This window comes from Schistosoma mansoni, chromosome 2 (assembly GCF_000237925.1).
Source record: "Schistosoma mansoni strain Puerto Rico chromosome 2, complete genome".
NCBI lineage: Eukaryota > Metazoa > Platyhelminthes > Trematoda > Strigeidida > Schistosomatidae > Schistosoma > Schistosoma mansoni.
In genome coordinates, this window is record NC_031496.1 from 16,937,825 (window position 1) to 16,965,722 (window position 27,898).

The following is a 27,898-nucleotide window of genomic DNA, read 5'->3' on the forward strand; positions in this document are numbered from 1 at the left end:
GTTCTGATGCTCCTCTTCATATGCTTGTTTGCTTCCATGTATTCAGCTTGTGCCTTGGTTTTCTCTGTTCTTGTTCGGCTGATATTGATTCCTACCTTCTTGTTCCTCCTGGTAGGAGATCAGTGCCCGAAAATTCAGTCGACGAAAACGTTATTCTCAACAGTAGGTCTATGATGTTGTTGAACAAAAATGGAGATAGTGAACATCCTTGTCGGACACCACTTGATGTTGCAAAATCAGATGACAGTTTGCTATAAGCTCTGACTCGACTGGGTAAAGAGCCTTCACAAGTTTTATGTACTTCCGAGGCACACCTTTGAATGACAGACACTGCCACAGAACCTCTCGGTATACAGAGTCAAGTACTGCTTTTAAGTCAAGAATAATTATCATTGTCGAATACCGATAGGCATGTCTTAATTTTGAAATCCGAAAAACTGAGTAAGTAATCGATACAGTCACTACCAGGTCTGAAGTCAGCCTGACTTTTTCGCATTTGCAATTCACGAGTCTTTGTTAGGCGCCCGATAATTATTGAGGCTAGTGTTTTAGATGCTATATCAGTCAAACTAATCCCTTTATGGTTATCACAGGATGATTTTGACCCTTTCTTATATATTGGGACAACCAGTGGTTGTGACTAGTCAAATGAGATTACGTCGAACTCCCAGAGTTTAAATAAAATATTAATCAACCTAATCGCTAAAATTAGACCATCATATTTAGAGACCTTTAGAGTTAATCCATCTACACCAGCTGCTCTTCCTCATCTCAGATTACCTATAGCTCTTTGAACTTCAATTCGATTCGGAGGTCCCATTTCAATGTTCCATTCAGGCCATCTTAGAATGGTGGGTAACTCTAGAGTAGCGGAAGACCACCCATCGTTCTAAACGTCTGGGCTGAGAGCAGATAAGAGTGTCGTCTTTTTCCGAAATTGTCTCGCTTACACTTGACTTCTTAATTCCGCTTTCTTTTATTAGTCTAAAGAGCTGTCTTGTGTTATCTACAGACGCTGTGTTTTCCACCTCTTTTGATTTCGTTGCCCACCACTGCTCACGGTCGTTCCCTAGACTTTTGGTTAATCTAGGTCTGATTCGTTTTCGTTCTTCATCGTGTTCAGAGCCTGATGGGATGAGTTTTCGAGAATCCATCAGTGAAATAGACTTGGAATAAATCCATTAGTTTTTTGTAACCCTTTGACTTAAATTACTGAGAGATGTCACTGCTGTTTCAACAGTTGTTCGTATACCTTTCCAAGCAACATCTGGGTCAGCCTTGTTTTTTAGAACTACCCAAGTGTGACCCCAGTTGTTCCTGGACTCTACTCTTGACTTTCTTGTCGCTCAGTTCAACAGAGGTTACTGAAAATTAAGAACAATATTATTAATGACATTAAAGAACCTGACGTGAGCAATACAATTGAGACGGGAAGGCTATAATTAAGAAATGTAAAGTATGGAATAACAGTATGTTCAGAACTTAGAGGAAGATAAAGAACTGTTATCACTACAATCGGGTTTGGTCCATGATGTTTAGTTTCCAACCACATTATAACTATAGCGAATCAGTCAACTAGAAAGTGTAGATGACTTGGAACAGCTCTTCAACTCTATGGCCTGATTACGTACCTCTATTTGGTTCCATCCGTTGAGCCTGCATTTATGCTCTCTAGGAGGAAGAAACCAGTTAGATTTTCCAATATATAATTGTAATACATGTAGTCCAATCTGATTATTATGGTTACGGTTAGTAGGCAATCACTTTATAGAAACCATAGTAGTAAAAATGGTTTTGATAATCGGAGTTTCAACTGAAATTAAAATTGTTTCTCTAAATAACAAACAAGTGAATATGTTACAAAAAGGCTGTCAGGTCAACGAAATTTCAATTTTCTCAGCAATATATTTAGATGGCGAGCCAGAGGTTGGCATTGCCAGATACTAGACATGTAGCTTAGGTCTCAGATTTGCGTTAGATCAACAAAAATGTAGAGAAATAAAGTCCAACAAGACTATCAATCACAGTAACATGTAGATGCCCATAGTTAACTATAACGTTAATATATTGGTTTATGTGAATTTTCGTTAGATATACTGCCTTAAATTCGCGGAAATATCTATTGTTGATCACTATTCTTGTTTGAAGGTCTTTGAGACATCGATAAACAGTGTTTTCCAGAAGGAAATTTGTCCGAAAAGGTTACTAATGCCAAACACTTAAATTGTTTACTGTTATTAATAACGAAATTGAACAGCCAATAATTTTTTGTTCTAATAAAAGCAACATCGTTGTTGGAGTACAGATACATCCAGTAGATATTTACTAAACAAGATGAAATGGACATCTAAAGCGTCACTAGTAATCACTACTTCATCAACCCTTCAATGTTGTTCGTAGAACTTAAGCGAGATCGGGAATTTGTTTCAAAACATCATATTACGTAATATATGATAAAGTTCAAAATAGTTAGGTTCATTCGATTTTGCTGAAATCTAGTCAGTAACTTAAAATAAGTTTGAGATTACCGTGGCGAAATATATAAAACCCGTATCAAGAAGGTAGTTACCATAGTTGAGGTGACATTAGCGGAATACAAAGCTTCACTGCTTGAATGCTAAACAGACGTTAAATTACAATAAGTTTTATTTGAGTCACGACTGAATTATCTTTCACAATTTCACCAGCATATCATCTCAACAATGTTCAAGCTAGACAGATGTAAATAAATACTCAATATTTATTCATCATGGTATTCGTAAAGTCAATTAGTATGGTTCATGTATATGGGCTATATTTTATGGATATCTTAACAGTGCTATTGAAGTAATAACTTGATACAGTGTGACCACTAAATGTTATCATTATCATTACTAGTCGTCAAAGAAAACCGCAAAATGATTACTTCATAATATCATCACATAGAAAACATTTTATACTAGTCAACAGATGAAAAACTTACTCAAAAGACAGAATTGTGCCTACACATCAATTTCTGAGATAAAGCCCTCATTAACAATAAGGTTTCTGACCCCTTTCTCCAATTTATGAAACCCAACGATGTAGGCCTGGATAGTAGGATACTTAAATTCATGTATCTTACTAAAGGATCATTTTAGAGAATAATCAGCACTAATGAAAGAAGCCAAAACTTATAACGCTGAAAATAAGGAGAATGAGATCTTTATGAGCAAATAAAAGGGCATCTTATCTACGTCCAAAGCAAAACAAATTACTGTTTCAAGTGGTCAGTTAGAAATTAGATCTGTACTTTGCATATCGTATGTTGCACTATAAATAGATTGTTTTCACTAAAGTTTTACTCATCTTAATTTATTAGGCTCTCACGGTTTTAATAAAGCAATCGTATAATATAGAAGGGAAAGGAAAACCATATCCTAAGATCTTTTCCATGGTTGAAGTGTGTACTATAAATTTTAAAAGTTTGAATACAGGATCTAATTAGCTTAAAAGGATGTGGATTACTATGCTTCTTAGACCGCCTTGCAGCTCCATGCAAACTGATACAAATTGCTCAAAACTGAATTCTGATTGGCTACTTTCAAACCACCAATCGGACAAGAGGAAAAGGATTTGGATTTCTCCTTATGAATTATGGAACCTAAAAATAGCTAAAACAAGGTTATTTTAAAAGTTTCATAAATTCACTGAAAAAATGAACAAAACTAAGAAGTTAAATTTAAACGTAATTTTTGTAGCCCCTCTGTTATTATCATTATTATTACTACCTTGTAATACAACACATATTCAAAAAAACATTTCTCAAAGTTCATCTACGTGCCAATTACAACTAGAATGTATCGGAGCTAGTTCATCTGGATATGGTCGTGTACGCATACCTGTTCGATCAGCTCGAGGGCCAGCTGGACCAACAGGGGAACAAGGAAATCCTGGACCACCAGGTCCTCGCGGAGAAACAAGTAAGTTAAAAGAACGTTTAATGATGTGCTATTAAATTATCCATGAAAGTGAACTGCAATTTGAACGCCTAGATCTCAAAGCAAATATTATAGGAAACACTGAGATATGTCGCATCTCCTATGTTTTTAAAACCGACACTTCAAAAAAAGTTATCTTTTCCTTGCTTTGACGCCTTTACCAGCCAATTTTTAAACCATGCATCTAAGAAAAAGTATAAATTTTAAACGCTGATTATCCTGGTGATGATTTAATAGATTTACAACCGAAATTTCAGTCTTTATACATGAACTTGCAAAAATATAATGTTAGACGGTTTTCTTCATATTTATAAGTGTCTGGAGCTTCACAGAAGAAACTATAGTCACTTTTTCTGGAGATTGATCCAGTTTAAAAATCACGCCTGAATTCTGATAAAAACAATATAAAAATATGAATAACGATTGTTTGTAAACAACGTTTCAATATGTGTTAGTTGAAGACATACAATATTTAGTAACTTAAACTAGTGATTATACCGAAAATTAGTGAATTTCATCCATCAATGAGAACTGAACTGATATCATATTAGCTATCACTCAGTAATGAATCAGAGTGACTTAATTTTACATGCCGCAATCTACAGTAAAACAGAAAAGTATTCTATTATTTAGTAAATTTATCAAGAATGCTCAAACACTCTTAAGTATGGAACATAAAAGTCTGTGAAAATGAAGAGATGTTGCATAATTTAATCAACTAATAAAAATCTATCAAAGTTTCAAATGTTTAATGTAGGTTGTTTTATAGCTTAAGAGGTCATAGGAACTATTCAGTGTAGAAATGTAAACGGTAAGTGTCTTCTTTACAAAAAATAGAAACCCAGATTGATATAATGAATGGCACTTACGATTTATTAAGTTAGAAAGAGTGCTAGGGTCGAAGTGTAACATGGAATTGATCATGACTTCTGTACACAGAAATCAAGTGTGGATTGGAAAAAATATCACCTTGGGCTACCTTAATATGTATTTATCAGTTTAACTGCTTTTGTGTAGACAAGTTTTGCCATACAAAGCGTTCACTTGACAAAAGACTATTCTAGCACGATAGTGCGTGTATATTTAAACGGGACTTCAAGTCAATCACTACCCCATTCCTCAAACATATAGTTAGTTCTGATTACGTGCGACTGTCAAAATCATCGTTCAAGACTATCTACAAAAGAAATGTCTAAAGAACATGTAAATCAGTGATTTATGGACAGCTGTAGCCTTAATAATCGCAAGGTCGAAAGGAACATTTTCTTCATTAAATTGTCTACAATTCTTTTACGACTCAATCGGCTTATTTCATTATTTGATACAGATAAATTTAAAACAGTACAGTGTCACACATTATCAAGAAATTCTTTATCGTTAGCCACTGGAATATATCCGCGACCGTAGCCGCTACCTTGGTATAGTTGTCAGGCTTACCTATCGTTATGACTAAATCGAGCTGTATTGGCCGAAATACATGGTCCTTTATGTCCAGCAATCCCAGGCACATCGTCTGGAAAACGGTAAAACTAAAGGCAGCAACTCAAGGTCTGAGGATGAAGTCGTACTGCAGACCCATAGTTCTATTTCATGAAGACTGACAAAATGAAGAGTCTTTTGACCGCCTTAAGCAACAATGCAATTATGTTTAGGATGCAATTCATGACATCTAATTGAAAGATGTTACTTCAGCATTAGCTTGCGTCATCTGAAATAATGATAGGAAGTGAAATAGTTGAACGCACAGACCACTTTGCTCATCTTGGAAGTCTCATCAGTGCTGATGGTCTGGTGTCCAATCAAATCTCAGCACAGATTTAGAAGGCTTGATTGGGTTTTGGCAACTCTAGTCACTTGTGGTGTTGGAAAAATATTCGTCTTTCAAATGCAGGAAAACTTATCAGTTTGCTCCGTTCTACTTTAACCATTTGAAACACGGCCATTAAGAGTAGAGAACATTCGTAGGTTACTGGTACTTGATCATAGTTATCTTCCGGTAAGCAATGTTTGGGCTAGGAACAGGGTACTAGGTAAGGGTGGGAAGTCGATCGAAGAGATAGCAAACCTTGATCAACTGAGGCGTTTGGGATATATGTTGCGTATACCATTCATCACGTACCTTGACGGGCGATGCTATGTAGTATAGGAGTAGGATGGGAGAAAGCCATGGGAGGTCAAACCAAAACTCATAATCTGTCCACAAAGTCATTGACAGGTGAACTATGCAATTGGAACAGATGTAGACTTCCTGGTTGCGATCCGCGTGATTGTAGTAACCAGTGGTTACAGACGTTGAATGACACAGCTGAAAATCGTTTGCAATGGCTCAGATGCACCCATTCTGCGTCTTCCCCCAAATTCTGAGATTCTAAATTCCCCATAACTTCTTTTGTATTTCTGTGTTATGAATTTGTACATCTTAATTTGTATCCTCGACACTTAATCTTTTCTATCGCCACTGGTACTGTTACGATCCTTACTATTCTGGAACTTTCCCTACCTATTCCATCCTACTGTACTAATCGAGCATGATAACTTGAACCAATGTACACGAATGCCTGGCTCTACATTGCATTTGACTGATTTTAATAACTGAATTAAATCAGAAAAATTATCAGTAATCGTCACAATAAACGATATACGTCAGGGCAGCTGAAAAGTATACGTTTTCTTAAAGTCATAGACAAGTGTTATTAATGAGCATCACAGGATCTTATCAAGTGTTTCTGTTGGGATGACGCTGCAATTTTCTCGCAAGCGACATGACAAGCTCGTGGGTCATCAAGGAGCATTTCAACCAATCAGCGATTAATTAGAAGTTATGTGAAGTTATTTTACTAAAATAATGAAAATAGAAAAGTCACATGTGGAGATCCTGATTGGCTGATTAATACACTGCTACTATGTTTAGCAGTATTCTAGAACTTTCAGTAAAAACTCAAGGACTCTTAAATTACTATAAAATCCCTATATTTTCTGTACATAAAGGAACCCTGTAGTAAAGCGCTTCCCACACACTTTGTGCCTTTTCTCTGGTCTTCAAGTCGGTGTATAGTTCTAGCTCGGGGGTCACGAAACTAGCTTAGGATCTGAATAAAGCGCTCAACTTACAAGACGTAACAGTTTCCTATTATTTAACACCATAATCAATAATTATATAAAAATCGGTCTAGGTATTCACATATTTTATTTCTTTTATAAGACTACTCTTAACACTAATTTAATTACTAGAATTAAACTACAAAGATAGAGTTAATGGGAATCATAGAATAAAATATTGACTTCATTATCTACTAAATAAACTTGATTGTAGAAATATTTAATGAATTCTGTCTTGAAATTTGATTGGTTGTTATTTAGTTTTCATTAACGACTATAAAGTTAATTATTAGTTTAAAAGTACAATAGACAAAAATGTTAATTAGCTTAAATGAAGCCTCTTATTTATATGTATATTTCATAACTCGTTGTTACCTTAGTGACTCGAAATTTATTAATGCAAACTAGGCTAGTATATTGTTGAAATTGCATAGTTAGTTATTCCACACAAATATATGTATTTAATTCTTGGTTCCTTCAAGATCTTTTGTACAAAATTTAGTTTGTAAATAATTAAACATTATCTTGCTAAATTATAGCAATCAATTTAGATGAATAAGCATCAATATTGTTACTATAAACCAGTAGTTGAAATTGGGTAATTTTTCTAAAAATAATGAAAATAATTTTTTATATATAGTTGAGATCATGAGTCAATTCAAGCTAGACCACCATGGAAAACCTGGAAGCACTGAACAGCCGTTTCGTCCTATTGTGGGACTCCTTAGCAGTGTGCGTCCACGATCCCGCCTCGCAAGATTCGAACTCAGGACCTACCAGTCTCGCACCAGAGCACTATATCGATAGACCACTGAGCCGACACATCCAACTGTGTTAATGTCTAACTTCAACTAATCCACGAATTTGAGCAACCATTTCAGCAATGTCTTCAATAAGTTGATATCTTCCAACAGATCTTGTTGAACTCCACTGGTTACTGCTTCTCATTAGAACTGTAGGAAATACCTCATGAAGCCAGTCACTAGTGAGCATATGATAAGGGGGTTTTCTGTGGAGATTTTAAGTAATTTTTACGTATAGTTGAAATCATGAGTCAATTGAAGCTAGACCACCGTAGAAAACGTGGAAGCAACAATGTAATTGTTAAGTGATTTAAATTGACTGCTTACTCTTTACTATGTTCCTAAGGTCTATATCAACATAAGTTGTAAGTATTGTACTATCAAATGATATCATATCAAAACCGGTCTCATTTTTTTCAACTGAAATTTACCAAAAATCTTTATTTCTTTTGTCATTTTTTCCACAGAACGGAAATATTTAGTTTTTATATTGAACTTTTTTTTCACATCTGTAAAACTTTGTCTTTTTTGATTTAAAACAAACTTTTAAGTATTATTGAAGAAAAAAAAAGAGACGAAAAAGAAAGTTAATCACGCGAAGAAAACATAATCATTCCCGGTTGAACATTAAATTTGACACAAGTACATGGTTATAAAGTGTAGAGATAATAATAATAATAATAATATTGAATAAAAGATTCTCCTTCGAGATAAACTGTAAAGCTTAAGAAAATCATCTTTTTTTTCTGTCTCAGTCTAAAAAAAAGGTTTACAAATAAAAACTTGTTTATTCATCCCTATCAATATGCGCATAACTAGATTGGTTGACTATTTGTTGTACAATCACTGATCTTATCAATAACAATATTTATAGGTTAAATAAATGTTCTAGTAAAACAGAATTGTATTTCTTACTTCTATAGTATAGAAATGCATTTGTATACATTTACATACATGCAAAATGTACACACAATATATATATATATATATATATATATATTTAAATGTTATGTATGATTTACCACTATGAGATAAACAATAAAAAATGACAAATTTTGACTAATGCTTTTGTTTCGTGTTAGAAACTATCAAATTCTAAGTTGAAAAGAGCAGAAGATAAATGCACACACATACACATATACATATTTACTATTTTCATTGGAAATAAACTTAATTTCATTGTATGAGATAAATTTTTCGGATAAAATTCACTTCTCTGACTTATTTTTTTAATATTTATAATTGTCAACTTCCCCCTTCTTTTTGAAACGAACAAAGTTATACGAAAGGAATTGATGTACAAATAATCAAAATCAGGGTATAATTAATATATTTATTCTTATTGTCAAGTTAAAACAATAAGATAATCTACTAGGCAGACTATGTGGTTAATATGATGAAATATTGAAGATAGATTTCAATAAGGAACAATATCAACTGGAGAACTTTTTAAAAAAATTAGTAAAAATGGATAGCTGTTTTGGTTCTGATTTGAGATCTATCTTTAGCTTAAACTGATAAATCCAGACTGGATCGAAGTTGATATCTCCATGTTACGCGGAGAGCGAATTATCTGCAGATAACTGATTTGAATCGACAACTGCATCTCTGTGCTAATGTGGTATGGCAACTCGAACTGATGTACGTACGTACGCAGTTCTACGTTGTGACTGACTGAGATGACTGATTTAGTGACTATGTTCTTAACTTGTGACAGTGAGGTCATGACATGATTTGGTTATTACCTCACTGTTTATATTCTTGAACTCCACTAATCAAAAACTTGTTATTATGACTTAAGAAATCTTCTTGCACGTAACTAATTAGAGGGGACACAATTGTTGTTTGGTATGGGGGTTTGCGAAGATAAGCTAATTCTGAGGATGTTTTTCATTAGCGATACAAAAACTCTTATAAGTTTTAAGCTTCGTATAAACTAAATTATTTTTTTCACTAATCTAAGTGGGATGTGTTAGCAGTTTCAGATGAACAAAATCCAACTAAATAAGGTGCTAATTACAGTAGATTACCTAATTCAATTAAAGAACCACATCAATAAACTATGGTAGCAGTTTTTTTCAAAAAATAAACCTATTTCAATGATAAATAAATGGTGATAGTTACTAAATATTTTAGACATGGTACGTGCAGTATCGAAACAGTTTCTAAATCTTTCAACCAGAATAAAAAACATTCGAATAATCCGGCTATTTGAACAGTAATAAGACATTTATGATTTACTTTAACCTGTACATATATTCTAATAGTCGACTGTTTTATTGTAATGGTGAAATTAGGAATGCAAGATAAACTCCATAGTTTTCATCTTCGAATTATGAATGAAATACTCAATTTCAAGCATTTCACTTTGAATAAAGGAAGAACAGAGATCATAGCAGAGTTATCTTCAGTTGCTTAAAACCTATTTTTTTTAAGGTCAATAAACGATGTAAATTTGCCAGGAGTTCATGTGTATTTAACTCAATCAAAACGACTTAAGTTCATGTTATTGGTCAAGAAATAAGTTATAAATTTGAAGTTAGGTTTTTATCAAAATTTCGATGAGTGCTTTGCATAATTCACATAACTTAATACTGTTTAGTGCTATAATTACCTTAGTAAGTGTGAGTGATCAGTTATTGGAGTAGTAATACTTCCACAATATAAGGACCAGTTAAAATCTGGATATACTGATACACAGAACAAAATATCGATTAAAAAAATATACACATTCTTTCTTAGTAGTTGCACTAATCTAGAAGCACACGACACTTTATTATTGAACATGACTGTTATCACTAATCCACACAATCACTCGAAGATACTAATGAACACACCTTTAGTGTCAAATACCACAAACAAGAGTTAACATTCACCGCTTATGCATTAAATGAATTCGATTATGTTTCACTAATTTCCGTCTAAGATTGATAGATCATTCAGTTGTCGTGGATATTGGGTTATTTTTGGTGAAGAAATCAAGATTACGACTCATATTGTTGAGATAAATAATTCAATTGTAATACGTAGTGCTTTCCAATCAACATTAACGAGCAGTACATAGTAGAATTTACACAACATATGCTCTTAAAGTACTATATCAAAATATCATAAAACTTATCACCTACATGACTACTTTCTCCGAAATCCTCTCGTAAAGTATCGTCTATTATCACCACTCCAACAAACTTTGGGATTTATGAAGTATTCACCAGTTCCGTAGTCTATATAGACCTTTTGCATGTGGTTTCTTACACTATATAATTATGAAATCTGTAACTAAGCTTCTAAATTTCAATGGTTTCTCGATCGGTATCAATTCTTAAAATAAATCAACTTGAATTAAACATTAGCAACCTCATAACAAAATAGCTATCGCCCCGAAATTCAGACGTACTACAAGCATAAAATTGAGACTCATAACACGATTTTATTTTCATATTGATAGTTTATTTATCAGCTTTTTCGCCTGTAGTCATCAGTTAAGAAATAACGAATTCAGTAATCACCGAAAGGTCACCAAATTGCAGCTAAATAGAAACGGGATTCAGATGGCTGAAAGAAGCTAAGATATCACATAATCTCAGTTCATTCTGTATATCGCAATTCACTGATAGAATAAACTAGACTTTGAACGTACTGCCAATCGTCAAGTGTTCGTAATAACTAGAAAATTGGTGATAGCTCGGAGATCAGGTTACATGCCATTTAATGAAGCAGCTAGAAGAGTTACTGTCATGTGTTTCAGACCATAATTAATTCTCCGTACTTAGCAAATTACTATTTGGATATCAATTTATCTGGGTTTCAAAGTGATATTTTATGTGCAAATCAGCGATCCACAACATTTTGGCACCCAAGGTTCGGGAACAAATGATTTTCGAGTTTCAGAAATACGTTAAGATAGCCTACATCGAAGTACGTAGAGCGGAACCCCGAACCGTGTTTAAACAGTTGAAAGTTCAATATTCACATCACAAAATCTGTAGATTTGCGGCGAAGCAAATCATACATATACATAAGGCTAAAGAAGACTGAAAACATGACTAACTGGTTATATTACATGAAGTTCATCACATAAAATTAGATTTTAAAGTAATTAGTCTTACATTTATAAATGATTGATTTTCTAAAATCTGGATTCCTCTTTCGGCTTTTATGTTCAGAAAAGAGGGCTAGTACGATTTCGAGTAATTCGGTGAAGGCTATTGCGGTTTCTATAGAGAGGATAATTGAAATATTCTATAAACGTTGAGTAACAAATCTTTGGAATATATAATTTTTAAAGTTCAGAAATTTTAACAATATACTAGTTATCTATCATTTATAACCCAGTTTAATTACTATTTATCATATGTAACTCTTGTCTGTCTTCAAATAAACTTTTTTTAATATATTCAGGCAGGTGTACGATTACTGCAAAATGGTAAAGTTGTGTTACTTTCATGGTGTGAAAGTACGTTTTGGGCAACTGTAACTAATCAAGCTATTATTCAATTAAATAAAAATGATCAAATATGGTTGGAATGTAGAGATGAAGCTTATCGTTTACATGGACATATGTATAGCAGCCTATCTGGTTATCTTCTTTATCCTCATGACATATAATCGTGACAAAAATGTTGAACCCAATATGACAATCTTTCTTTTCTTCTATGTATAACTTCTGTTTAGTTAAACGTTAACTATTCAAATAATTAATCAGTAGTATGATCTACAATCTTTTATTACATACTTATGTAATAAATTTTTGTTACTACATAATAACTATACTTTTATTGGACTCATTTTTTTGATAACAAATAAAATGAGTACATTAATCGACAGACAAGTCATTAAAGCATTAAACAGAATAATCAAGCGATAATACTACAAAGATGTGAGTCTTATGAATACATTGAATAGAAATAAGTCTAGTATTTTTATGTTTTGTATCAGTCGAATATAAAATCATTTAAGCAGCTGTGTAACATCTTCAGTTAGATAACCGAGAGATCTATAATTTCACTCAAAAACTTTTGCAACTATTAGAGTAGAAAGCAGAGTACTCAAAATATTTGAAGTTCATATACCTATTTTTCAGGGGTAAATAAAATCCACAGGAAAACTACACTATAACGAGAAGTCAATCAGTGTAAAGATAGCGACTTTAGATATTTTGGACAAAATTTAAAAGTAGTGCCAATTTGTATCCAACTCATAAAAAACTTTGTAAAAAGTACCTTTCTTTATTGCACACAATTTAGAATTGATGCCATCAACAGTGAAAATGTCATGATGACGAAAAGGAACTACAAAAAGTGCTTAACCCTGATACAGATATTATCTGGAAAATAATTTTAACAATGATTGGTTCCTTCCTCTTAGTCTGAATTAAACTCAGTCATTACTGATGTACTGAATGACAAACACTCCTAAATCATGTAAACTGATTGGTGAAATAGTTAAGAATTTTATTTATCAAGTAGTAATCTCATAACAACATTTCAACGATCTTTCAATGATTCTGTACATAAATATTGCGATAGTGGGAAAATACATATGCGTGAATTGAAAGTCATGGACGTAAACTGGTCTTTTTCAAATGAATGAGTTATATGACGATAGAATTTCGATTTTGACAGCCTGTTTACTCATGAGTATATAGTCTTTATGCTATTTTTAGAGTTAGCCAAAGTCGTCAGTATCGTATACTTTCATTATGTATACAAAATAGTTTCAAGTTGATTTATTTAACATCCTTTAAATGAACAAAACAACCTCCTTTAATGAAAGTAATCATTGTCAACATATGAAATAAAGTAAATGATAGATATTTATTAAACTGTTTCTTATTTTAAGCAAACATTAAAAGTGACGGTTGAAATACAAAGTATTCTTAGATTCGTCAGTATGAGGTTGAATTCTTTTAAGTATGATCAAATCATTAATCTATGACTGCCTTCATTATACAATCATTGACAGTAATTATTAATGTTGCTACGGTAATAAACTTCAGAGTGGGATATAAGAACTAAAGACGTTTAATACTTGTTATCTACCATAGGAAAGTGTAGACAATTCAGTAAACTGGATTGTGTTAATATACTTTAGTAAATTATTGAATAAAATAATAGGATCTAAAACAAAGTACATATAAATAATTATCTTATATTGATGGATAAATAGCTGGAAACATTGAATACAAGCATATGTTAGAAAGTGAAGACATACAATTGCACGACTAAAACTCCCAAAAACAATCTTTTACAATCCTTAACACTTTTACATTAGACAGGTAATGACAATTCGTCGGTGAAAAATCTTTCTATGAATAAGCGGATATTTGAATACTTAAAAAAAAGAGAATGTGACTGATAAAAAAGGTGGAAATTGTTTAACCTTGTTTATACACAAATTAGGAAGCAAAGGATGTTATTTAGACAATTTTTACTTTTTTTATATCAGATTGTGATGATAAACACCACAAAGGAAAAAACAACACGGTTTACAATCCCTACAGGATAACACGACGTGTCAACCACCACATCATTAATGGTTGAATGAAGGCAATCAGAAGTAGTAAATATAATCGGCGTTTATTACACTCAGATGGATATGCTTCAACATGTGGAAGAATTTTGAGTTTGAGGCTTCTTATCTGAAAATAGTAAAAAGGAAAAACAAAAAACAGGGTAAATTTACAAACTGCAACAGTCATCGGTATAGAATGAACAATATAAAATGAGTACCTAGAAAAAATATAATCGTAGATTAGTATTTGGTGTTCTCTAACTTTGATACTCCATTATGAACCATTTATTTTTAAGCTTAGTGGACTATTTACTTACACCTGTTAGGTTCCGTGGAGCACTGACTACCAAGAAATTCTACAGCTAACTCTGTCCTGAGCTCTGCTTCTCAATTTTTGTCAATTGCTATTCATTTCCTTCGTATCAACCTCAGATTGCCAGAGCAATGTGTTCTTTGATCTGCATCTTTTCCTTTTACCTTGAAGATAACGAGCTATGGCTAGTTCTGTTTGATTATTTCCTCAGTGTATATTCTATCCACCTTCACCTTCCTAATTTACTCTTGAAATAAAAGCCGATTTGTTCTCTGTCATAGTAGATCGTTGCTAATGATGTTTGAACAACGAACATGGAGTATCTTGCATAGATAATTGTTTACAGATGGCTGTACTCTTTTGATGATGGTTGTAGTAATTCTCCACGTTTTAGATCCGCACAATAGAACTTTCTTGAAATATGTAGTAAAAATTATAAATTCAGTTTTGACTGACAGTTCTTCTCAGTCCTAGAAAAAATCATTTGGCAGATTAACTATCACTAAATCCATATAGAACTGAAGTATGTTTAGGTTGTATAAGTGTTTGAAGGTTAATAACTGAACTCTCAGTCAGTCAATCAAACGTAAAGTAGAACTGACACAAGTGCATCAGTCCAAGTTGCCGTACTGTATGGGTACAACTAGATAGAATTGTCAAGAACAATACCAAAGTATTAAAAGTAATACTAGTATTAGTGCTTATAGAAAAAATTAGGGATAAAAGATACGATTCTAGAAAATATGAAATTGTGGGATGACAAAAAATTTAAGATGGTTCAGAAATTTAAAATTTAAGGATAGACGAAGAGTGAAAGCATCTCAGCCTTGTTACCTCAAGTCTTTAACGATTGCTTTCGATAACCTTGTGGACCCCCACTATATAGTCTGCACCTGTCTACACTACAATCAGTCGCTTCACTGACTAACTTCATGACTTGGTTTGGCCATCTTCACATTTCTTTTACATTACTTCGACTACAGCCAGAATTTCACGTTAAGGTAGGTGGTTCAGCATACATAATATGTATTCCAATCATTTCAATTGATGAAGATTCGCTATTTCACCAACAGATTTCCCATTCTTAACTAGTACCCTACGCCTAACATCAGCACTGGTCGCTCCGTAGCTCAGACATACACGAACAATGCTTCAGAGATACTTATGACCAAATACCAATAACCAACGTATATTCTCTATTTTGAAGACCATTTTTCACAGCCACAAATTAAAACAAAACGAACTGTTGACCGGTATACTTATCCTCTACTTGGGAGATGAATATCTCGCCGACGCTAAAAGCGGCCCAAGTTGAAAAAAATATAACAGAAACTTCTGAACCCGTGGCGAGATTTCATCGGGCACCAACCCAAGATAAGTTGAGTGATCTACACCCTCAACCACTTTGCTTCTAATCGCTTGATGCAGACTAGTCCTAAAACAATATCTTGCATTTAGTGGGGGAGAGAAACGCATCCACAATGTGCTTGAATTTTCGCTCAAGTTCGTCAGAAGACTATGTATTTCATATTTGGCTTTTGAGAACTGAGCGTTTTTAAATTGATTAAACACATAAAATGACGCATTCACTTGGAAATTCAAAAACCGTAGTTTTAGCTTTGTTAGTTTCTTCTAAGTGAGCCGATATCGTGCAGCAATAGTAAACGATGCATACACATACCTTGTCCTATGGCATGTGTAAAAGGTTTGCCTAGCACTCATTTATATGGATTTACAAGTTGTGAATCTTCCGATGTATACACCATGCTAATGACATCACTAGATACTGTTATACAAAATCTCAAGAACAACGCATCGTGACGGTTAGGAGAAGTAATTTCCAATATTGAAAAAAACAATTTCCCTTGTTGAATAAAAATGAGTAAATTGCTTACTTACTTACTTACTTACGCCTGTTACCCCTCGTCGAGGAGCATAGGCCGCTCACCAGCATTCTCAATCCAACTCTGTCCTGAGCCTTCCTTTCCAGTTCACATTCATCCTTTTCATATCTGCTTCTATTTCCCGGCGTAGTGTGTTCTTTGGCCTTCCTCTTTTCCGCTTCCCTTCCGGATTCCAAGTTAGGGATTGAGTCGTGATGCACATTGGTGATTTCCTCAATGTATGTCCGATACACTTCCAACGTCTTTTCCTAATTTCCTCTTCAGCTAGAAGCTGGTTTGTCCTCTCCCATAAAACGCTGTTGCTGATAGTATCCGGAAAATGGATGTTGAGTATTTTGCGTAAACAACTGTTTATAAATACTTGTACCTTCCTGATGATGGCCGTAGTAGTTCTCCACGTTTCAGCTCCATACAGTAGGACTGTCTTGACGTTCGTATTAAAGATTCTGACCTTGAAATTGGTTGAGAGTTGTTTTGAGTTCCATATGTTCTTCAATTGTAGAAATGCTGCCCTTGCTTTGCCAATCCTCGCCTTTACATCTGCATCCGATCCTCCTTGTTTATCAACGATGCTTCCCAGGTACTGGAATGTTTCCACCTCTTCCAGAGTTTCGCCATCAAGTGTGATTGGGTTGGTGTTCTCCGTGTTGCATTTGAGAATCTTGCTTTTTCCTTTGTGAATGTGGAGGCCTATCGATGCGGAGGCTGCTGCTACACTTGCTGTCTTCATCTGCATTTGTTCGTGTGTATGAGAGAGGAGGGCTAGGTCATCTGCGAAGTCTAAATCATCTAATTGATTCTGAGAAGTCCATTGTATTCCGTATTTCCCTTCAGATGTCGAATTCTTCATAATTCAGTCAATCACTAGAAGGAAGAGGAATGGGGAGAGTAGACAGCCTTGTCTGACTCCGGTCCTTACTGGAAATGCATCTGTCAGCTGTCCTCCATGCACCACTTTGCACTGTAGTCCATCGTATGAGTTTTGGATAATGTTGACGATCTTCTGAGGAACTTCATAGTGTCGAAGAAGTTTCCATAATGTTCTCCTATCCACGCTGTCAAACGCCTTCTCATAGTCAATGAAGTTGACGTATAGTGATGAGTTCCACTCAACTGATTGTTCAACGATGATCCGTAGTGTCGCAATCTGGTCTGTGCACGACCGATCCTTACGGAATCCAGCCTGATGATCCCTAAGTTCGGCGTCTACTGCGTCTTTCATCCGATTCAGCAGCACTCTGTTGAAAACTTTTCCTGGTACTGATAACAAACTGATGCCTCTGTAGTTCTCACATTTGCTCAGATCTCCTTTCTTTGGTATATTGATGAGATATCCTTCTTTCCAGTCCGTTGGCACTTGTTCCTCTTCCCAAATCTTCTTGAATAGAAGGTGAAGCATATTTGCAGTTATTTCAATGTCTGACTTCAGTGCTTCTGCTGGTATATTGTCAGGTACTGCCGCCTTCCCACTTTTGATTTGTCTGATGGCCATCTTGACTTCTTCGATCGTTGGTGGAGTGACATCTATAGGAAGGTCAGTGTGGGCTGCTTCGATGTCCGGTGGATTCAATGGGGCTGGTCTATTCAGCAGTTCCTCGAAGTATTCTGCCCATCTTTTCCTCTGTTCTTGAATCTCAGTGATTGGCTTGCCTTCTTTGTCCTTAACTGGTCTCTCTGGTTTGCTATATCTCCCTGCTAATTTCTTCGTTGTATCATATAGTTGTTTCATATTCCCTTCTCTTGCAGCTTTTTCCGCCGCCGTTGCTAGTTCTCCCATGTATTTCTGCTTGTCAGCTTTAATGCTTTTCTTCACTTCCTTGTTTGCTTCTGCGTAGTCTGCTTGTGCTTTGACTTTCTCTGCATGTGTCCCACTGTTGTTAATTGCTAGTTTCTTGTTCTTCCTTTCTTGAATCTTTTCCAGGGTTCCCATAGAGATCCATTCCTTATGATGATGCTTTTTGCAACCCAGCACCTCCTGACACGTTAAAGTTAGTACTTCTTTGATCCCTTTCCAGTTGTCCTCCATCGTAGTTTCTTGTTCATTCAGTAGATTCTGTAGAGCTTGGAACCTGTTGTTGAGAGTTATCTTGAATTCGTTGAGCTTGTCAGTATCTCGAAGGAAGGTTGTATTGAACCTTTGTAGTGCTGTTTGTCCAGTTGTCCAGTGTTTCTTTAGCTTCAGTCTCATCTTGGCCACAACCAGGTGGTGATCTGAAGCTATGTCAGCTCCTCTCCGGGTTCTCACATCTTCCATTGATCTTCGGAATTTTTTGTTGATACAGATGTGATCTATCTGGTTCTCTGTGGTTTGGTCCGGTGAGATCCATGTAGCTTTGTGTATGCGCTTGTGTGGGAATATTGTGCCGCCTATAACCAATTTGTTGAATGCACATAGGTTTGCAAGTCTCTCCCCATTTTCATTTCTCTCTCCTAGTCCATGTCGTCCAATTACATCTTCATATCCTGTGTTGTCCACTCCAACTTTAGCATTTAGATCGCCCATCAGGATGGTGAGGTCCTTTCGTGAGCACTTCTCTATAATTGATTGCAGCCTTTCATAGAACTGATCTTTATCATCGTCGTTGCTATCATTGGTGGGTGTATAACATTGGATAACGTTCATTGTGATCCCTTGGTTCTTTGTTCTGAATGATGCTTTGATTATCCTGGGTCCATGAGATTCCCATCCTACAAGTGCATTTCGGGCTTCTTTGGACAGCATTAGAGCAACTCCCTGAGTGTGTGGAGCATTTTCCCTTTCGTGACCGGAGTACAGCAGCATCTCTCCTGTACCTAGCCTTTGTTGTCCAGTTTGTGTCCAATGGGTTTCGCTGATTCTGAGTACTGCCAAGTTGTATCTTCTCATTTCCATTGCTATTTGGCTGGTCTTTCCTGTCTCCCACATTGTCCGGACGTTCCATGTACCTATAAAAAGTGTTGCTCTGGTTGTTAGAAGGTGCATCGGTCTCGTGACTTCCGAAGAATTTCGGCTTTCATCATAAGGCGTCGTAATTCTTCATTCGACTCCCAGGGCAGAGTTTAAATGGTTTGAATTATTTTTTCTGGTTAGCGTTTTTTTAGCGAGTTAGCTTTTCTACGGGATGGGGTCGCTAACCCCATGCCCAACCCTCCTCCTTTACCCGGGCTTGGGACCGGCAGTAACTCTAGAAGAGCTACAGGCGCAGTTGAGTAAATTGTTTAAAATCACAGAAATATAATTTTCGCTAGTTTTAATCAGGTTTAATTTTTTTTCAAATCATTGTTAATAGAAAGTGCAAGTTAATGTTGACACATTATTAAAAGTAGCAGTCAGTCAGTCAGTCAGCGACAACGTAGGACCAGGCACATATATGCATCGGTCCAAGTTGCCATACCTCGTTAGCACAACAAGATGAACACCGGATTCATAGAAGTAATTAATTTAGTGGTGGTAGTATATAAAGAAAGGTTGTATATAAGGATATAGTATAGGAAGGAAGAGAGATATGAATCAATTTTAATCTCATAGTTTAAGGGAAGATAAAGAGTGTATACATCTACGCCATTGTGATCGATTCTGAGCCATGTCACCTAGAGTCTCCAACCATTGGTTACGATAGTCACGCGGACCCCAACCAGGTAGTCTGCATCTGCCAACATGGCTCAGGCTAGAAGTTAGTGACTTCAAACACTGATGCCATGTTTTAGTTTGACCGCCCCTAACTCTCTTCCAACCATCCCCAATACTAGTCATCATAGCGCGTCGTGGTAATCGGTGTTCAGGCATACGTAACACATGGCCCAACCATCTCAGTCGATGAAGATTCATCACCTCATCAACTGATTTACCATCGTTCCCTAATACCCTGCGTCTAACCTCACTATTACTTACCCGGTGATCCCAGTAGATGCGAGCAATATTTCTAAGACATCTGTGGTCAAATACTAGTAACCTACGAGTATCTTCTACTCTTAATGGCCATGTTTCACAGCCGTAAAGTAGAACAGAGCGAACTGATGCGCAGTATACTCGTCCCTTAATTGATAGACGGATATCTCGTCTTCGCCATAGGTGACGTGAGTTGGCAAAAGCCAAACGAGCTTTTTGAATCCGTGCTGAGATTTCGTCAGGATTAAAAGTAGCACATCTCAATAAGACTTTATTCGCTGGAAATCAATAGAAGAGATTATTACAATAAAAACTTTAACACAAAAATCCATAAGTGAACTCACGAGGAAAAATGCCAATGCTAAACTAGTATACAGTAAACTAAAATAATAGCCTGGTCGATCCAAACCAATATAACTAATCAATACAACTATCATGCTATAAAAAAGAAAAGAAAAGTTGTAAACAAAAAGTTGGGACACTGTAAAATGATCGGTAACATTACCTCATACCACAAATTCAGATTAAACAGGTCTTGTTAGACAGATTTAGGTAATTTAAACAAACGACAGTGATTTTAATTGTTTGAAGATAAACTTAGGGAGGAGGATTCCGAAAATAATTGGTCTCATGTTCATGTTCAGAAAAGCTAGCAAGATTTCAATAAGTCGAGGAAACTTATTGATAATTTCCACAAGATGAACAAATGTTGGGTTATCATATACCTACTGCAAAACACTGACAAGTCATAGTGAAATACTTGTTATCAAAACTACTTCATTTGATGATGAGATAAATATATTAATATACAGATTTTTTTAACATCTTAAAGCATGAGTTTTGCCAGTAAGTCAATCCTTTTGAATTAAAGAACACTAAGTGTTCAAAATCCACGATGAACTTGAGATTACTAAAACAGTAATTTAACTAACAAAACAATATATACACGGGTATATTATATCCGAAATGAGAATAGTAAGCATCTTTATGTCTAACTGATATCATCTTTATAATTATGTTTATATGTATATGTTATATGTATTAACATATTAATATTAGTAGTGGAGCTCGGGTGTCTTTTTCAATAACTTCGATAATCTTAACCTTGAAATGTCAGAATATATTTTATGCATACCAATTCAACAATACAGATCTAGCCAAGTTTTTTAAAATTATAAGTCGACAGAAAAGACGAGTGTTAGTTTTGTCACAGAATGAATAGTTGTAAATGAATATCATCTAGTGATATTCCCCTAATCTCTGAGTATTATGGTGAATAATAAATGTAACCTTTTCTAAAATAATACTTACTAACCAAGCACAATTTCATGTGATGGGAATTTCATAAGTCTTTGAAGACTGTTAATAAACATTCAACCAACCAAATAGACTATCTAAATGTTTCCGTCTGGCTGATAGGAGTTTAAATGAGCTACACGTGATTTCGGTTACTGGCAAATGTATCTGTATTTTTCAGGGCATTTAGACCACGGGATATCTTAGTGCATTATTAAGACAAACAACTCGTTAAAAGTTTATTATTAAATTCGATGATTATTAACAGAAAAATATAAACACAATTAATTATAGACAGAAATAAATAAATTGAAACACTAACCTGACAAATTTATAACCACAATAAGCAACTATATCTAAATAAGAAATATTGTTCTGAATATTGAGGATGTACATTGCAAAAAGAGATAATAAAACTTCAAGCAATAACCAGCCAAAAGCTTCACTGGATAAAATCCCAAGGTACTCAGGTGAAAAACGACCTTGAAATCCAAATATAACACCACTCAGAAGTATGTATGTGATGGAAGCCATCAGAGGAATATACAAATCAGGAGCATTTATATCATCTCCTGGAGGAACCGGTCCCACAGGATCATAATTTACACCCCATTTCTATTAAGTGAAAGTATTTAAAAAACAGTTTAAACGAATAAGTTACATATATCCAATAATGAAACCGATCAATAAAAAGTGAATAAAATGTTCAGTTGCATACATCATCCGTACATATAATCTATTTGGTTATGAGCCATTCTTTTGAGGTCTGGTAACTTTATATTGAGTTATAAAGACCAATGAAAATGGATGTCAGGTTTTACAATGAACAACTCTAATTAATTACATCCGCCGGATAAAAATACTGATTTTCACTTATTTGGGACATTAGGCCACTTATACTGCCTTCGTTTTTTAATATGATTCATGCTAAAAGCCCGACCATATTTTGATTGCATCTACACTGTTTTTTTATACTTTGACGGTGAAGCAGAAGCGACTGAATATGGTACATGTATTTTAACCATATTATTTATAAAATGTTTGACAATATTGGGTACTATATACTGTTACCAAGCAACACCATAGGTTCAGATGAATGCGGTCAGAAATATTCAAACTTTGTCTTACAGATTAGGACTACCATTGAACATGTGTATATAGGTCCCATTGTCAACGATTTTAAACCGTAAGAACACCAATTTTTTTGACGGCCAATATGATTTCATACATGTGCACCTAAGTGAAGTGCTGGCTAAGTGGTTAGTGTGTTCGACTTTTAGTCACAAAGTCTCATGTTCGAACACCGTCTAACCTACTTCGGTTTGGGCAACCGCGCAGTATCATCAGCCATCATACCTACAGTGTGGCGCATATACAAGTACCTGGTGAATGAGTCAATCTAAGCATTTTAAAATACATACACTACAAATGAGTTTAAAGCAGAACGACACTCGTTTTCTGGATTCGAGCGTAAGCACTAAGTAATATCCTAAGAATAACGTTATTAACCACTTGTTCAACTGGGATCAATAAACACACCCCGATGATCTTGAGTGCTGTCAGAAGTACGAGAGCGGTTATCAATTCCCGGTTTCCAACACCGCGGGAGCGTTCTTCTGGAGGTATCTGAAAAAGAAATTGGATTAGAGGTGGTCTTAGCGACCTGAGAGCGTGACCGTAACGCCCAAGAGACAGTTGCTTGGGGTCGATCACACACTGCCCTTTTGGGAGTAGTTTTCGTGTTAGCTCCGTACTTGTTGGGACCTTACAGACAGAGACGGGAATCTGTGGGATAAGGTGAGGTGTGCATTTTTAGGGTCGACCTTTTCTAACCTCACGTTTCCTTGTGGGAAGGCAGCATCGCTGTCATGATGGTTGTCTGAAGGAAACACCTTACTGCTGTCACACCTCTATACAGCTAGCAGTACGACTTCGCCCTCCAACCTTGGGTTTGCTACTTTTATTCTTACTGCTCTTCAACCAACCTACCTGGCATGGTAGGACCTTGAGGAACGATTGTTCCATGCAGTATAGCTTGATTGGTTCATTACAATAGACAAACCCGACCACCACATCAAGGTAGCAGCAACGGTCGGGCCCAGAGAGCTGTAGATTCGATGTTAAGTAAACAGTACATCAATTGGACCGTTATCATTTTCCTCGATGTTTAACCTTGTTACATCCACGCAAATGGGATTGATCATCGTTACCAACAGTTTAAGCATTTGATCTCAACTCTGCAGATACTAACTTGCCTGTAATACTATAAATGAAAGCGTTAATAAGGCGAATATTTCTCTGTGCAGCTTTAGACGACGAATCTTAAACCTGATCCCTATTAATCCTTTATATTACTTTCTTGGTTAGTCGGGATGTAATTGATTTGAAAAACCGAAAACAAGGTGTCAAAAATTTCAACAACACCCATTTAATGGATTAAACTATTAGGTATGTAAGCTTAATTGATAACTGACAGCCTGTGGAATGAAGTCAAATAAAAAAACATATTTGAAGGTAGTTATCTGTTCTTTAATATAAATGATAGGTTATGTCAGTAATCATAGACATTTTGTGAGGGAACCTACTTAAAGGCTTCAAGGTATATCTATATTAAGATTATAGATTACATAAGTCAGTCAGTCATTAACAAAAGAGATTGACAGAGATTTACGTTGGCTGGAGATACCATGTCATTTTAGCACGAGATAACAATAACAGGGTGAACAGCAAAACAGATTGAAATAACGTACTAGGAATGACGATGAGAAAGCCTACGCATTGAAAATATGGTCCAAAAAATAGATTACATAAATGGAGGGATTGCACCTCGTCAGTTGGTCACAATGTAGAACCTTGTACATGTACACTTCAGTCCAAGTTGTCATACGCCATAAGCAAAGAGAGAATAAATTGTCAGGCCCAAACAAAGAATAGTAGACATAGTAACATTATCAGTGATAATAGGAGAGATTAGACATTGGAGGTACGATTCGAAAAGAAAAAAGAAATTAGTGAAATGAAACAAAGAGTTGAGGAATTTAGTATTTGGGGAGAGAAAAGAGATGGATGCACCTAAGCCATCGCAAACGATTTCGAGCGATGTCATCCGAAGTTTTTAAACATTGGTTACAAAAACCACACAGATCTCAACCAGGTAGTCATTATTTATTAGGTTAGTTAAACAAATAAACATTGATACAAGGAGGTACTAAATATATATGCGCCACTTCATTCGATTTGTTTGAGAACTGGAATATTGCTCGAGCGCTCAAACCGAAGCAGGTCTAATCTATAAGGCAGTTGAGCAATATCAGGAGATGCAGTCCCGTGGTAGCCGGCGATCAATAACAGGTTAATACACCTTTTGTTTCCTCAGGATCCTGAAGCACACGTGCACCCGGGTTTTCCATCTCCCCTGGGTAAATCCTCCGTATCTATCATCCTGGTCAGAGCGCTGGACATTCGCCTTCCGTCCTCTCAACTTTGTAAACATCTCAGTCGCGAGAAAAACTTTCCCAGTAATGGCAGTATACGCAAGGCTATGTAAAGACATTTCGAGAGGTGGAGCTGAGTCTTTCTGCCCTCAGCCATACCAGGGCATTTCGGGGTAGTCAGATGTGATTACGTCCACTTCCCAGATTTAATTAAGATTTCAGTCAATCTAACTGTTAGGACTGGACCACGAATTTAAAAATCTCAGAAGTTAGTCTACCAAGCCCTGATGCTCTCTTTCGCTTTCGATTGCTTATAGACCTTTTAACCTCACTAAAAGTTGGGAGGCTTGCATGGCTGAAGGCCAGTTGATTTGTTTCCTAAAATGTTCTCCTTATCGGTTCAATCCCCTAGATTGAAAGCAAATAATAACCCCGTCTTTTTTCGAAATAGTTTCACTGAGATGGATTTTTATTACTCGTTTCCTTGATAAGTTTAAGTAGTTATCCACTGTTACCTACTCATCTCTTCTGATTTAGCTAAGTACTACGACCATTACGTAGCTTTTGACCAACCTACGTTTAGGCTGCCTCTGCACATTTTCGTGTTCAGGACCAGACGGGATTAGTTTCTGAGCATTTGTCAGTTCAATGGACGCAGCTGAAATCCACTGATTCTTCTTAACCTTCTGGCTTAAGTTGCTAGTATATATCACTGCTGTTTCCACAGCATTTTGGATATCCTGACAAGCTAATTCGGGATATGTATCACTTTCACGGTTGATTAACTCGTTCTATAGTTGTTTCTGAAATATATTCATAACTTTTTCAGTATTAAGTTAGGCTCTAAGGGGTTTCCTTGTTATGACGTTTGTACGCTCAGTAAGATGCAAACAAATATGTGCTCGAACTAAAGCGTAATCCGAGTCCGAACATGGTCTTAAGAATGAGCGACAGTCTATGATCGAGCACCTGCAACGATGGCTAATGGCACTGTGATCTGTTTGAGTCCATCGATGAGTCGATTGTGGAGGTTGACACATAAGACGATGTATCTCCTTATGTTTCAAGTTGATGTTTGCCAAAAATAGGCGGTTGCCTGTGCACAGTTGTGACAGATGGGAGTCATTATCTGTTCGCTGAGCCACAATATCGTAAGATCCACCTAAGTGCCTTTCAGTTTGGCTTAGTTTATTTAACTGAGCGTTAAAATCACACGCCACTATTACTACATCGGAGCGATTAGATTTTTGAAGGTTAGATAGCTTCCTATAAAACTCATATTTAACTTAATCCGAACTGTAATTAGTGGGATCGTAGACAGACGACAAAATGGCAACAGTGTGTGTCACTATCTTTCCGAGTTCTTACTGTCTCTTTTAGTTGCGCGAACAACTGTATATTGAAATCTAGTCTGGAATGGCCTGTTCTTCTCATGAACTTAATCAAGTACTGGGAAAACAAATATGAAAGTTCTGAGGTGAGGTGGTTTAGAATTGATCGCAACGGCGTGAATACATCTGCTCATGGGCAATCCTTAGATCCCGAGTTTCAGAATTATTTCAGATCGAATTCAGATTCAAATTTATAATATTATTCCTTAGACGGTTGGTCTTTACTAATATTATTATTGTAACTACGAGCACGTCTATTACTTAGGAACTTATCTTAATTATTTCATATAGCTGTGCTGTGGTTTCTTGGACCGATATACACATGTATCATGTTGCACGTTTCGTATGACTGACTGGCCAACTGACGATAAGCAAGAAACAGAATGTTATATGGGTTAGTATTAGCATTTTATTGACCGTGTTAACTGTAAACAAAACGTTAAAGAAATATCTGTTACTCATCAACGTTTCAGATAAGATCTGTATTACGGGTAAACGTTTGCATAATTTGAGTATCATCCTATGTCAGTTGTACTGGATAACAGCACAAAAGCTTTTTCTTATAAAAAAGTAATGAGATGAAAACAGTGTTTGAGAAAGTCCTAAACAAAGTTACTACTTATCTCTATGTCTACTGCAGACAAATCATACTCAGAGAAATCAAAAATTTCGAACCACTAAAAGGCAATAAGAAATAAAGTGATAATAGATTGTCACAAATAAATCGGATATAAATCGTGAGCCCTAGGTGAGGTTATTCTCTACAAAACAATAATTGGATCTAATGAAGTCCTAAACCTTACAAGTGAATTCTCCATCTTCATAGTAACTGCTTTGAAATGTCAGATAGTTAATGTAAGAAGAAATGGTCAGTTTCAGTCAACCGTCGGAAACAATATTAACAATCATAAGTCATAACTAGAGTGTAGCAACCAGAAAAATACAAAATAAACAAGAGCAGTACTTACTGTATGAGCAAACGGGAACAGGATCAGCCCGATCTTTTTGGCAACGTATGAATTATTGACAGAAAAGTAGTATTTTATGCGGAATCGATTAACATATTGGTCAACCTGGGAATGATTAGTCTTTAAAATCAGCTTACATTCTTATGGACAAAGTTTGCACCTTCATCAAACATAGCTGACCCATAACGGACAGCCAAATCGGGAATAAACTGATTTTGGATAAATGACATCCCAGTATTACCATTTGTACGTGGTGCAGCAGGAATATATTCCTGACTGTTTGGCTGGAAGTTGGCATAATAAGGAGCTTATAAAGTGTTAATATTATTATCAATGACAACATACTTTCT

The 27,898-nt window shown here is 35.6% G+C and overlaps 2 protein-coding genes across 2 annotated transcripts; one reads left to right on the forward strand and one right to left on the reverse strand.

Annotated features, from left to right (window-relative positions):
- Nucleotides 1-3,645: 3,645 nt before the first annotated feature.
- Nucleotides 3,646-12,623, forward strand: Smp_023240 (gliacolin-related). Its single transcript, XM_018795893.1, is given in 3 exon segments — nt 3,646-3,941; nt 12,263-12,288; nt 12,293-12,623. Coding segments are annotated over 3 exon segments (468 nt in total). The 5' UTR covers nt 3,646-3,676; the 3' UTR covers nt 12,470-12,623.
- Nucleotides 12,624-13,937: 1,314 nt separating this feature from the next.
- On the reverse strand, nt 13,938-27,860 carry Smp_023230 (putative yip1 interacting factor homolog (yif1 protein)). The gene is made up of 5 exons (XM_018795894.1): nt 27,686-27,860; nt 27,549-27,653; nt 22,078-22,370; nt 20,804-20,897; nt 13,938-14,501 (listed from the first exon to the last, which is right to left on the reverse strand). Exons 1-5 carry the CDS (start codon nt 27,776-27,778, stop codon nt 14,358-14,360), a joined length of 729 nt encoding a protein of 242 aa, XP_018650161.1. The 5' UTR covers nt 27,779-27,860; the 3' UTR covers nt 13,938-14,357.
- Between the last annotated feature and the right edge of the window lie 38 nt (nt 27,861-27,898).

What these genes read in the sequence shown, in the direction of transcription:
- Smp_023230 (XM_018795894.1), bottom strand. Translation starts at nt 27,778, where the DNA reads ATGTCATTTATCCAAAATCAGTTTATTCCCGATTTGGCTGTCCGTTAT. An exon ending in CAAACTTTGTCCATAAGAAT is followed by an intron (nt 27,654 to 27,685) that starts GTAAGCTGATTT and finishes AATCATTCCCAG; the next exon opens with GTTGACCAATATGTTAATCG. An exon ending in TGTGGTTATAAATTTGTCAG is followed by an intron (nt 20,898 to 22,077) that starts GTTAGTGTTTCA and finishes TCTTTTTTATAG; the next exon opens with CATGATAGTTGTATTGATTA.